Genomic DNA, 12265 nt, shown 5'->3' with positions numbered 1-12265 from the left:
ACAGATCCCAGAATACATTAAGTCCACACCTCTGTGCCCAGCTGCACCCTTACTTTCAAAAAGGATGACGTCCTCCTGTAGAGTCCTTCCAGTAGGCAGATTCTGTAGGGCAGGGCCTGCGCCTTTAATCTGGGCCCCACCCGCTCTGGTCAGACAGGTTTGGAGACACAGGCAAGGGAGGGAAACTGGGAAATACTTGCAGAGCCAGCCAGGAGCTAGGCAGCTCCTTTCCGGAGATCCTCCGCCTCTTTGCAGATGGAAAGTAAGAGGGTATCATGGATCCAAAGGGCAGGGGTAGGAGGGGCCCAAGAGGTGAACGAAGGGAGCCCAATCCAGAAGCTGTGAGCTGGAGGGTGGCAGGGGAGGAAACAAGAGGAAGGCTTGGGAACGGCCACACTAGAGCTGGGAGTCTGAGTGGAGCCCAGCCCAGCTGAATCGGGTGAGACTGGCAATGGGAGAGTTCAGAAAATGACCGACTCCTGGAATGGAGACTGAGGAACCGAGATCTGGTGTCGAGTTCCTGGAGGGACCTGCAGGTCAAAGGGCAGGTGGAAGGAAGGGGGAAGGGCCAATTTCTCTATCTATAGGGTGACCCTTGGCTGTAGAGAAACTCCGCCTAGTCCTAGACACCTCAGCCTCCCATTCCAAAGCCAGGGTGGCCAAAAATCCGGGAGTTTTAGTGGAGAGAGTAGAAGGCAGGTGTGGGTATAGACAGGCCACACCTGCCTCTGCTTGTGCCCCCTGACTCACCCTTGTCCTGCTGGATGACATTTATTTTGAAAGGGATCCTCCATTTCGCTCCTCTGCTGCCCGCCCGCCTCTCTGTTTCAACACCTTCCTCCCCACAGTGTTCTCCCTAGAGTCCCATGAGGCCAGCTTCTCTGGGGAGTTCTAGGTCTGAGAAACTGTCCTGGGGCCAGAAGACTAGGTATTCTCACAGAACTTCTCCCACTGCCTATAGGATGACATCGTTCTGTGGTAGCCCTCGGAACTGAAGCCTCACAATGACAGAACCGGAGACACTGGCCCTGCTGGACATGAAGGAACCCGAGACTCCAGAGAAGAGCCCACCGCAGGCTTTAGTCCTGCAGTCAGAGGAAGAAGGTGGGACTGAGTCCCCTGGAACTGAGTCGCTCAGAGTGGGGTCTTCAGTAGGGTCTCCTATAGTCAGAGAGGGGCCTGAGGATGGTCCAGACAGCACAATAAGTGAGGCTGCCACTTTACCCTGGGGAACTGACCCCCATCCTAGCGCCCCACTTCCGGATCCCCCGGGCTGGCGAGATATTGAACCAGAGCCCCTAGAGTCAGAGGCACCTACTAAGTCGGAGGAGCCATTCAAAGAGGATGCCAACCTGCTCCCCGAGAAGACAGTTAGGGCCTTCGTGCCCATTGATCTACAGTGCATCGAGCGGAAGCCACAGGAGGAGCGCATCCTGCATCGCGACGCTGGACCAGGCGAGCTCAGGAATTTCCTGCCAGCTCGACTCAGCCACCCTGAGCCCCCAGAGCGCAAGTGGGCTGAGGCCGTGGTGAGACCCCCTGGCCGGTCCTGCGGGGGCTGTGGAAGCTGTGGAGGTCGTGAGGCACTGAGAGCTGTCGCCTCGGTGGTGGCGGCCCTCATCTTCTTCCCCTGTCTGCTGTACGGAGCATACGCCTTCCTGCCTTTCGATGCCCCGAGGCTGCCCACCATGAGCTCCCGCTTGGTTTACACCCTTCGCTGTGGGGTCTTTGCCACCTTTCCCATCGTACTCGGTGAGTCTGGCCCCGTGGAGAAGGGCTACCTGGGAAGTGGATTACAGAGCTTTCGACTGGGTGGTTTCTCTTCATTCTGCTGGAACCACTCAGGGTATCCTGAACCTGCCACTCTCTGTCCTCTCCTCCAGGGAGCTCTTGTGTCCACTCTGTAGCCCCGACCCAAAGAGCTATCTTCTGGGAAACCCATCCCAACCTTCCTGCCTTTTCTGATCCCATGTGCTTACCCTCTTGATAGGGCTCCTTGTGTACGGGCTGAGCCTATTGTGCTTTTCTGCGCTTCGGCCCTTCGGCGAGCCGAGGCGGGAAGTGGAGATCCACCGGCAGTACGTGGCCCAGTCTGTGCAGCTCTTCATCCTCTACTTCTTTAACCTGGCTGTGCTTTCCACCTATCTGCCCCAGGACACCCTCAAGCTGCTCCCGCTGCTCACCGGTCTCTTTGCCATATCTCGGTGAGTCGGGCGGGGGCTGGGGTGGCCATGGCTGGGGTAGGCATGAGGAAGACATGATTCCAGATCCTCCAGGGAGCTGAAGGTCTGCAAACCTGAGGTCGGGGATGGGAGTCGGGGTGGGGTGTTTCTGGATGTGCACCAGGCAGTGATGAGCTTGCTGTCTGTTGAGCTACACTGGGTAGCAGTTGGTCTCAGAGCCATGGCAATGGGGAGCTTTTGACTTTTTTTTAGTATAGTGTTGAATCCATTGCCTTGCGTACTCTAACCTCATTTGTCATTTAGTGTGTTCACTGAAGCTACTTTACTCTGAAACTCTCCATCCAAATAGCTTTAAGAATTGGCCTCTAACTGGGCGTGGTGGTGCACGCCTTTAATCCCAGAATTTGGGAGACAGAGGCAGGCGGATTTCTTAGTTCGAGGCCAGCCTGGTCTACAGAGTGAGTTCCAGGACAGCCAGGGCTACACGGAGAAACCCTGTCTCGAAACAAACAATCAAAAAAAAAAAAAAAAAGAAAGAAAAGAAAGGAAAGAAGGAAGGGAGGGAGGGAGGGAGGGAGGGAGGGAGGGAGGGAGGGAGAGAGAGAGAGAGAGAGAGAGAGAGAGAGAGAGAGAGAGAGAGAAAGAAAGAGGGGCTGGTGAGATGGCTCAGTGGGTAAGAGCACCTGACTGCTCTTCCGAAGGTCCAGAGTTCAAATCCCAGCAACCACATGGTGTCTCACAACCATCCTAACGAGATCTGGTGCCCTCTTTTGGAGTGACTGAAGACAGCTACAGTGTAGTTACATATAATAAATAAATAAATCTTTAAAGAGAAAGAAAGAAAGAAAGAAAGAAAGAAAGAAAGAAAGAAAGAAAGAAAGAAAGAAAGAAAGAAAGAGAGAAAGAGAAGTGAATGGATTGCCCCTACCCTGACCTTCGTGAGGCCAGTTCCTGCACTTAAACAGCCCCCTCTAGTGGCTGAATGGCTCTGATACCATTGCTCTCTGGGTGCGAGTAGAGCCTTGGTTAAGAGCACTGGCCTCTCCATCCAGAGGCCAGTTAACTCTCACTGAGGTCTCCTTCCCCTACCCCCATCCCCCTTTTTTTATATGATTTGAAGTCATCAATAAATTTTATTTATTTTTTTAAAATTTATTTATTAACTGTATATAAGTACACTGTAGCTGTTGTCAGACACTCCAGAAGAGGGCATCAGATCTTATTATGGGTGGTTGTGAGCCACTATGTAGTTGCTGGGATTTGAACTCATGACCTCTGGAAGAGCTGTCACTGCTCTTAACCACTGAGCCATCTCTCCAGCCCCCAATGAATTTTATTTTATCTCATTGAGACAGGATCTCAATCAGACCCACAGTGGCCTGAAAATATGTCAATCAGTCTCCTCTCAAACTCTCAGCAATCTTCCGGCCTCAGACTACTGAATATTGAAAGTGAGCTTTTTGTTTTGTTTTGTATTGGGACAGGGACTTTACATAACCCTGGCTGTCCTGGAAAGAACACACTGTGTAGAGCAGGATGGCCTCAGCCTCACAGATCTGCCTGCCTTTGATTCCTGAGTGCTAGGATTAAAAGCCTGTGACACCACACCTAGCAGGATCTTGGTTTCTTTATCTGCAAAGGGTAAATACAGGACACAGTGGAGCTAAGAATTAGAATGGAGCCTGGTGTGCAGGCCTGGGGTCCCCGGTAGTGCTGTATTCAGGCAGGAGGACCCCCCCCCCACACACACACACACATGTTGCCATTCCAGGGCAACATAGTGAGACTCTGACTCAAATACTAACTAAAAAGTAACAAGCAAAACAGCTGAGAGTAAGGGGAGACACCGGGTTAGGGATGCTGTTCAGTTACTGGGGTAGCACTGCTGGTAGAGGCCCTGTTAACCCCTTCACTTGGGAGGATGAAGGCAGGTCTAGGGGAGCTGGTGGTATAGCTTAGCTCTGTGAAGCCCTGAACCACCACACATTACTTTTTGTCAGTATCTCCAAAACAGATGACTCAAGAAACTGTAGCACTGGATGCCTAGGGTGGGGGCTGAGGAGAAGGTGGGAAATAGAAAAGGGGGAGACAATATCAAAGTTGAATCCTCAATTCACTCTCCATCACATAAATGAACATTCAATTGTAATTTAATTAATCATGAAATTAAGTTTTGCCAACTTAAATTTTAAATAGTAAGTAGAAGACCGGAATAAGAGTCTCACTTCAGCGGGGCAGTGATGGTGCACGCCTTTAATCCCAGCACTCAGGAGGCAGAGGCAGGCGGATTTCTGAGTTCGAGGCCAGCCTGGTCTACAGAGTGAGTTCCAGGACAGCCAGGGCTTCACAGAGAAACCCTGTCTCGGGGGGAAAAAAAGAGAGAGAGTCTCACCTCAGAGAGATGTGGGAAAGCAGATATCAGGGACATACATATAAACTGGGTGGGTGTTTGGAGTAGTATCGGCGCTGGCAACCCTTCCCGTCTAGTCTCTCACTGTCCGCTCTTGACTCTTGTTCTGTTTCCACAGGCTGATATACTGGTTGACCTTTGCTGTGGGCCGCTCCTTCCGAGGCTTTGGCTATGGCCTGACTTTCCTGCCACTCTTGGCCATGCTGGTGTGGAACCTCTATTACATGTTTGTGGTGGAGCCAGAGCGCATGCTCACTGCCTCCGAGAGCCGCTTGGACTACCCTGACCATGCTCGGTCTGTTTCCGACTACAGGCCCCGCTCATGGGGCTGAGCCACCTAGAGCTGCACAGGGGGCTTTCGGCACTTCCCTGGAACAGTTGTAGGCCTGGCCTTTGCCCAGGCAATGGACCTTTGATGCGAGGAACCTTGCTACTTCCCCACTGGGGCCCCAAATACCCTTACTCTCTCCTAGCCGCTGCTTTACAAACCCAGAGGATGAGAGCCCAAGGTCGAGACTGGAGAAGCACACTTCCTTCTTGGGCAGCTTCCCACCATGGCACAGGTGCTATGGCGGGATGGTCATCTCACTCCCTAGCTTCCTGTGGGTCAGGAGTGCAGAGCCACAGCCCACCCTGAACTGTCTGTGCCAGTGAGCGCCAAGGAGAAGGAAAACCTGCCTTAGCCCGAGGGTAGAAGTTGATGTCATGTCAGATAGTTGGTGAAGACCTTTCTAGGGGGCCTGGTTCTGGACCCGCTACCACTGGCCTCAAGACTCTTTTGCCTCAGTCAAGACTGTTATATGTAGCTGTTGTCTTTCCTGTCCCAACCTACACGGGTCTCTGTAACATTCCACTATTCAAACTTCCAAGGAGTCCCACTCTCAGGGGGCGGGGCACAGAGCTAAAATCTCCAAAAGAACTGGGTGTGAACTCACATGGTGGCTAGGAAGGCAGAGCGCCCTCAGCCCAGCATATAGCTGTGAGTATGTAATAAATCACTGCCAGGCTCCTGTGGCTCGTTCATTCTGCTCCTCCCCCACCCCCACCCTCAGGCACAAGTTACCTCCTAGCATCAAGGGGTACAAAGGAGGACTGGGGAGAATCGGGCCCTCAAAGAGAAACTAACTGCCTTCCAAGCCTCTCTCTGTCTTCCTGTTTGTTGAAACCGTCCCAAACCAGCCCAACAGCACTCACACATTAAGAGATTGGATCTAGGCTGGAGAGCTGGCTCAGCCAGTCAGAGTACTTGCTGCTCTTGCAGAGGACTCTGGTTCAGTTCCCTGGACCCACCTGGTGGGTTACAGTTCCATGGGATCTAGTGCCCTCCCCCATCCCACACTGCACATCCATACAAACAAAAGACTCACAAATACATAATAAAATACATACATCTCATTTAAAAATAAGAGAGACTGGAAATCTTGTATGGGGGAAATGTCTATTTCATGCCCCTTAGGGCAGCCAACAGTCACTCATGTAGGCCTTCAAGTTTCATCCACAGGAAACGGGAGTTTGGGAACCCGTGAGCGTGGCCTCTCCGTGGGTTTGGAAGGACAACTTACTGGGAGCACCCCAGTAGGTTGAGGCTGGCTTCTGAGGTTCTGCAGAAAAGCAGATCATGACCCTGGGCCCCCCACCCTCCGACAGTCTGAGACACTGCCCTTCCCTCTGGAGAGTGGGTTTCAGTTTATGGACTGGTACTCAGAATACCGCCTGTGGCGCAGCAGCAGAAATAGGCCTCCCCCCAGGAACATGAGTCCTGGGGCTCCCAGGGCTACCGCCATGATTCCGAGGACTAGTGGAGAGAAGATATCCACCGGAGGGAAGCCCATGCCCAGAAGCATTGACCTAGAGCAAGAGGGTTTAAAAAGCAAGCTTAGGAAGGCAGGCTGAGCGGCTCAGCCTTTCTCCACTTTGACCAAACCCTTAGTTCTTACCAGCAAAGGTAGTATTGGTCCCAGTAGCCAGGGCCCGTGGGAGCCCCAAAGGTCAGATTGAAGGCACAGAAGTTGTTCTGGGACCCGAAGAAGGCTTGAACAATTGGTGAATGAGGGAGAGAAGATGCCAAGGTGGAGTGAAGAGTGGAAGCCTGGCAGGGGAGGGCTGATTCTCGGGCCCGCTCCTCCTCAGAGAAAGCCACTGGTCGCCATTGCATGAAGCCAGATGGAGAAGAGCCCCATAACAGCTGGTTCAGCTGGAGAGACAAGCAAAGGAGGCAGGGTGAGGAGGACCAACCTGTACCAACACCTCTGCTTCCCCAGCTCTCCCAGAAGGCATATCAGCAGTACAGGCACTAAGTCACCAAGAGTCCTCAGTACTAAGTGTAGTTGTAGAAATGACATGCTAGATGTAGGAGGTCCAGTCTCTCCTCTACAGAGAGAAACTGACATGAACGGAGCTGCAGCCGTTCAGCGCTCGCTCCCTCTGGGCCCCGGGTTAAGGAGCATCCCAGCTGAAGATCTTGGAAGCACTGGTTTTGTCTGCTTCCTTGGAGGGCACAGATGGCAGGCAATAGACTAGTGCAACCCCATACTAAAAGGAGCCAGAGAAAAGTGTTGTTAAATAAGAAATCCGGACCATAGCCAGGCGTGATGGCGCACGCCTTTAATCCCAGCACTCGGTAGGCAGAGGCAGGCGGATTTCTGAGTTTGAGGCCAGCCTCGTCTATAGAGTGAGTTCCAGGACAGTCAGGGCTATACAGAGAAACCCTGTCTCGAAAAACCAGAAAAAAAAAAGAAAAAAAAAAAAGAAAGAAAAAAGAAACCCGGACCAGATGTGGCAGTGCGTGCATTTAATCCCACCTCTCAGGAGGCTGATGAACCTTTCTGAGTTCAAGGACAGCCTGGTCTCCATAGCAAGAGTTCTAGGTCAGCCAGCCAGGGATACTTAGGGAGACCTTGTCTCAACAAACAAACAGAAAACCCTTTTAAAAATGGGTGTTGTGGTGGCTTTAGGGATGGCTCAGTGCTGAGAACTTGCTGCTCTTGTAGAAAATCCAAATTCAGTTCCCAGCACCCATACCAGGAGGCTTACAGCTATTTGTAATTCCAGCTCCAGGGTACCTGATACCCTCTTCTTGCCTCCATAGGAACCTGTATGCACATGCACCCAAATACACACACATAAAAAACAAGTCTTCTGGGGCTGGAGAGATGGCTTAGCAGTTAAGAGCACTGGCTGTACTTCCAGAGGACCTGGGTTCAATTCCCAGCACCCTCACGGTGGCTCACAACTGACTGTAGCTCTAGTTCCGGGGGATTTGGCACCTTCACAGACATACATGCACATAAAATGAAAAGAAATCCTTCAAAAACCCAAACACACAGTCTTTTTTAACAATAAGTGGTTGGTGGGTTTTCTGGGCTGCTAGCGGGATCCCACTTTACATTCCCACCCATCTATCTCGCACTGGTGACCTGACCTGGAAGACGGCAGGTGCATATTCATCATCGATGGAGTTCCGTTCGTTCACTGAGGGGCAGTCAGGGCCCTGTCCCAAGGTGGCTACCTCTAGACCAAATAGGGAATGGTTTCCACGAGGAGAAGCTCCAACCAGGGCCACTTCTAACTGGCAGACATCTGCTGTGTGCAGGAGGCGAGGGGGCTGAGCAGGTCGACCAGATCTAGAAAAGGCTTGGACCTTGGAAGGAGAAGGAAGCCATGTGGGGAGAATGGAGCTTGAGGGACAGATACTCCCACCCTCATCAGTCATTTCCAGTTCCTTCCCCATAGCCTCACCTTGAAGGTCAGGCTGCCATTGGCGAATGCTCCAGTAGGATCATCTACAGGGCGGCCTTGAAAATCGGCACTCAGGTTGGCAAGATCCAATGAGTTGGTGATATTGTTCCAGGAGAACTTGGCCAAGGAGTACGGAGGGTATGGCTTTCCTGGAGGCTGTGCCCCCTCGGACGCATTGGTGCTGTCAAACTCAAGCAGCTGGGGACAGGGTAGAGTGGAAGAGGCTTGCCTCCCTCTGGCTTTCTCTTGAATATCCCTCCCAGTCACCCCACCCAAAACTGCATTCACTTCACCCACCCTGGGCTAAACCCGTCCCTCGCCCTGGGGGTAGGATGGACTCTCTTCTTGTGATCTTCTCTCTGGGCTCCTTCAGACCCTCACCCTGGTGAAGACGAGAGCAGAAGAAAACTGTATGCTGCTCTTGGGGAGCACCATCAGGGCCCCAGCAGGATCGGGAGACAGCAGGAGACTCCAGTTGACACTCAGGACACTCTGAGTGGTGTTAGTGGCCACCAGCACCACAGCTGGAGGCCCCAGGCTGCTCCACACATAGTGCAGGGTGGAGTTGCTGCCCACTGCCCGAATATGAAGCAGGTTCTGTGGATTTGGCCAGCCGGAAATAACCTCCATAGATACCTGGAACACGGGGTAGTGGGGCGGAAGGAGCAAGATCAGGTATGCTCACAGGCAAAGCTGCAGCTTGTAGGTGGAGGACAGGACCTGGGCAATGCAAGGGCTCTTGAGGACCAGGCAAGAGGGAAATGTAGAAACTGAGGGGAACTTGGAATCAGGGGCAGATGTAGGGTTGAGAACATAGGGTGGATCCAGGATTACTCAGAGGGCTCAGAGCTAACAAGGCTTTTAAGTCCCCAAACTTGCCTGTTCCTGGGCTACAATGGCTGAGCCATGGCTCAGACATCGTCAGAAAGCAGGACGCAGTCATGCCTGACCCCTCCACAATTCTTCCAATCACTCGTGACTCCACACTGAGCTCTCTGGGTTGTTATCTCTCTTGCATCCACCTTCCACCCCTCTGTTGTCCCAGATTCCGGTCATCCTAGAAAGGTAGGATTTCCGGAAACATCTATAACTTCAGTTCCAGAGCCCTTACCTGGCGAGTCTCTTCTCCCTGCAGGCCAAATGGAGCTGAACACACAAGTAGACTCAAAAGGAGCCATGGGGTAGGGGCACAGGGGACCCAGCCCCAGTGAGGTCCCCAACAGCGAAACATACAGCCACAGCTAGTTAAACTCAGCGGAAGAGCCTCAGAGTCACATGACTCCTTTCCTGCTGATCCCTTTTGAGGGCGGGCCAACAAAGTTCTTAAAGGGGCCGCTTCTATTAACCCAGATCTGTTTAAGTTGGAATAGCCTCCCGAAAGCTCAAGGTGAACAGGTATTTTATCATCAACAGGTTGGCCTAGGCATCCTAGACTAGCTGTGCAAACATACTCCTACCTTACTGCAGACACCCTACCGGCCCCACCTACATCACCTCTGGTGAATAAACCCAGATTAAAATTTCCACACAATTTAACAGAGTAATTTGTATGTTACTGCTCTGTGCTAGAAAGATATAGAGAGGGCTGGAGAGATGGCTCAGTGGTTAAGAGCACTGACTGCTTTTCCGAAGGTCCTGAGTTCAAATCCCACCAACCACATGGTGGCTCACAACCATCCGTAATGAGACCTGACGTCCTCTTCTGGTGCAGCTAAAGACAGCTACAGTGTACTTAGATATAATAATAAAAAAAAATCTTCAAAACAAAAAAGGAAAGATATAGAGAGGAATTGGATATAAAAGAACCCTTGGGGGTCAGCAAGATGCCTCAGCATTTGCTCTAAACTGAACATGAGTTGGATATATATTCAGGACCAACGCGGTAGAAGGAGAAAAATAATTGCCAGAAGCTGTAACCTGATTTACACATGCATTCTGTGCATTGCTCACATAAAACAAGTGCAGTAAAATGTAAAAGAATGCCGGGCGGTGGTGGCGCACACCTTTGATCACAGCACTTGGGAGGCAGAGGCAGGCGGATTTCTGAGTTTGAGAAAAGTGAGTGCTAGGACACCAGGGTTACACAGAGAAACCCTGTCTTGAAAAAACAAAGACAAAAACACAAACAAAAAAAGTAAAAGAATAATAAAAGAATCCTTAGGTATGGTAGTCTCAGAAAACAGAACCAAACAGGAATGGAGGCTTGTTTCTACAAGGGGACCAAGACACCCTAATTCCAGCCAAGAGGTGAGAAGAGGAAGACCAGAAATTCAAGGTCTGGGGCATGAGATGTTCAGCAGGTAAATGCATTTCATTTATTAGATTACCAAGTAGGCAGGGACTGGCTGTCCAGGAACTCTTTATACATACCAGGCCGGCCTTGAACTATTAAAGATCCACCTGCCTGCCTCTACCTCCTCTGCTGGAATTAAAGGCATGAGCACCACAACCAGCCTGTTTTTCCTAAAATCTTAACATGTAAAGTATTTTGCCTGTATGTCTGTCTGTGTCTGGTGTCCTCAGAGACCAGAAGAGGATGTCAGATCCTCTGAGGCTGGAGTTACAGATGGCTGTGAGCTACCATGGAGATGATGGGAATCAAACCTTGGGTCCTCTGGAAGAAGTCAGTGCTCTTCATTACTGAGCATTTTCTCCATCTCCAACTTAAATCTGTTAGACTAATGCACAGTACAAATTTGAACCAGGTGTTCTGGCACAAGCCTTTAATCCTAGCTAACCAGGGCTACATAGAAGACCTTGTTAAAAAAAAAGAATCAGGATTACTTACATGATAATGTTAAGCAAGTGCTTTGACAGAGCTTATACACGCAACCTAGACACTAGGTTCTAACCTAGAGACAAGGGTCTCTGCATAGCCCAGCCCTGACTATTCGGAACTTGTTCTGTAGACCAGGCTGTCCTTTCAGAGATCTGCCTGCTGCTGCCTCCAGAGTGCTGGGATTACAGGCATGACTCCACCTAGGCCAGTTTTTGTTCTTTTTCTTTTTTTTTTTTTAGTATAGTTTATTCAGTGCATGGGGAGGGGAGTTAAGAGGGTAGTAGAGGCAGAGAAAGGCAGAGAGAGAGAAGTAGAGGCATCCATGACCACATGGAGGAAGGGGGTAAGGTAATGGGGAGAGAGGGGGAGCAAGAGGGCAGAGGCAAGAGAGAGGCAAGATTAAGAGCCAGTTTTTGTTCTTGAAACCAGGTTTTATATGTGACTCAGCCTTCTAATTGCTGGGATTACAAATTATTTTGTGAAGAACAAAGTGATAGGAATTGAGGAAAGAGAAACCAGTATATTATTAAACTTAAAAAGAAACCAGAAGATGGTATCCGATTCCTTGGAACTGTAAGGTACAGTGGGTGTTGGGAACTGAATATGGGTCCTTTGGAAGAGCACTGAGCTATCTCTGCAATACCCTGCAATACACACACACACACACTTGGAGACTGGGTTTCTCTGTGTAGTCCTGGAACTCTTTATCAATTTAGCCATGTGCTGAGATTAAAGGTATACACCAACATGCCTGGCTCTTACATGCTAGATCATATTCACCTCTGAGATTTATCAATTATATTCACCTGTTTGAGAACTCGTTTCCATATAATGGCAATTACTAAACTGAAATCATAGGTCCTATGGAAAAAAAATCCTATGTAGCCCTGGCTAGCCTGGACTAGGCTATATAGACCAGGCTAGGATCTGATATTTATGTGTGTATGCATGTGTGGGAGTAACTAAGGAGGCTAAAGAGGGACTTTGGATCCCCTGGAACTGGAGTTAAGAATGAGCTACCAAATGTAGATGCTAGGAATTGAACTTGCTTCTTCTGGGAAGAGCAAAAGCTCTTATGCAGTGAGACAGGGCATTTCTTTGTAGTCCAGTCTGGCCTTGGACCCAGGAGAATCCTCCTACCTCAGCTTCCTGAAT

At 50.5% G+C, this 12265-nt stretch overlaps 2 protein-coding genes across 4 annotated transcripts; one reads left to right on the top strand and one right to left on the bottom strand.

Moving 5' to 3' along the window:
- The first annotated feature begins 210 nt into the window (after positions 1-210).
- Tmem79 (transmembrane protein 79) lies at positions 211-5991 on the top strand. 3 transcript variants are annotated; one of them, NM_024246.5, is made up of 4 exons: positions 211-262; positions 962-1752; positions 1991-2204; positions 4712-5991. In NM_024246.5, the coding sequence occupies exons 2-4, from the start codon at positions 1005-1007 to the stop codon at positions 4923-4925; spliced, it is 1176 nt and encodes a 391-aa protein (NP_077208.1). In that variant the 5' UTR covers positions 211-262; positions 962-1004; the 3' UTR covers positions 4926-5991. The 3 variants fall into 3 exon arrangements, with proteins under 3 accessions (NP_077208.1, XP_006502188.1, XP_006502187.1); XM_006502125.3 differs by lacking the exon at positions 211-262 and adding an exon at positions 315-439 and having other exon boundaries at positions 4712-5600; XM_006502124.3 differs by lacking the exon at positions 211-262 and adding an exon at positions 315-536 and having other exon boundaries at positions 4712-5600.
- A 21-nt stretch (positions 5992-6012) lies between these two features.
- On the bottom strand, positions 6013-9621 carry Glmp (glycosylated lysosomal membrane protein). The gene is made up of 6 exons (NM_020003.1): positions 9443-9621; positions 8713-8967; positions 8332-8529; positions 8015-8233; positions 6531-6787; positions 6013-6441 (listed from the first exon to the last, which is right to left on the bottom strand). Exons 1-6 carry the CDS (start codon positions 9560-9562, stop codon positions 6276-6278), a joined length of 1215 nt encoding a protein of 404 aa, NP_064387.1. The 5' UTR covers positions 9563-9621; the 3' UTR covers positions 6013-6275.
- Positions 9622-12265: the final 2644 nt, after the last annotated feature.

This window comes from Mus musculus, chromosome 3, assembly GCF_000001635.26.
Source record: "Mus musculus strain C57BL/6J chromosome 3, GRCm38.p6 C57BL/6J".
NCBI classification, from domain to species: Eukaryota; Metazoa; Chordata; class Mammalia; order Rodentia; family Muridae; genus Mus; species Mus musculus.
The sequence above is the reverse complement of the archived record's forward strand: the minus strand, read 5'-3'. Positions and strand labels throughout refer to the sequence as shown.

Excerpts from the sequence above, each read along its gene's own strand:
- Glmp (NM_020003.1), bottom strand. The coding sequence starts at position 9,562 with ATGTTTCGCTGTTGGGGACCTCACTGGGGCTGGGTCCCCTGTGCCCCT. Across the intron at positions 6,788-8,014 it reads ATGCACCTGCCGTCTTCCAG|CTGAACCAGCTGTTATGGGG; the intron begins GTCAGGTCACCA and ends TTGTCTCTCCAG. Across the intron at positions 6,442-6,530 it reads GACCAATACTACCTTTGCTG|GTCAATGCTTCTGGGCATGG; the intron begins GTAAGAACTAAG and ends CTCTTGCTCTAG.
- Tmem79 (NM_024246.5), top strand. The coding sequence starts at position 1,005 with ATGACAGAACCGGAGACACTGGCCCTGCTGGACATGAAGGAACCCGAG. Across the intron at positions 1,753-1,990 it reads CACCTTTCCCATCGTACTCG|GGCTCCTTGTGTACGGGCTG; the intron begins GTGAGTCTGGCC and ends CCCTCTTGATAG. Across the intron at positions 2,205-4,711 it reads GGTCTCTTTGCCATATCTCG|GCTGATATACTGGTTGACCT; the intron begins GTGAGTCGGGCG and ends CTGTTTCCACAG.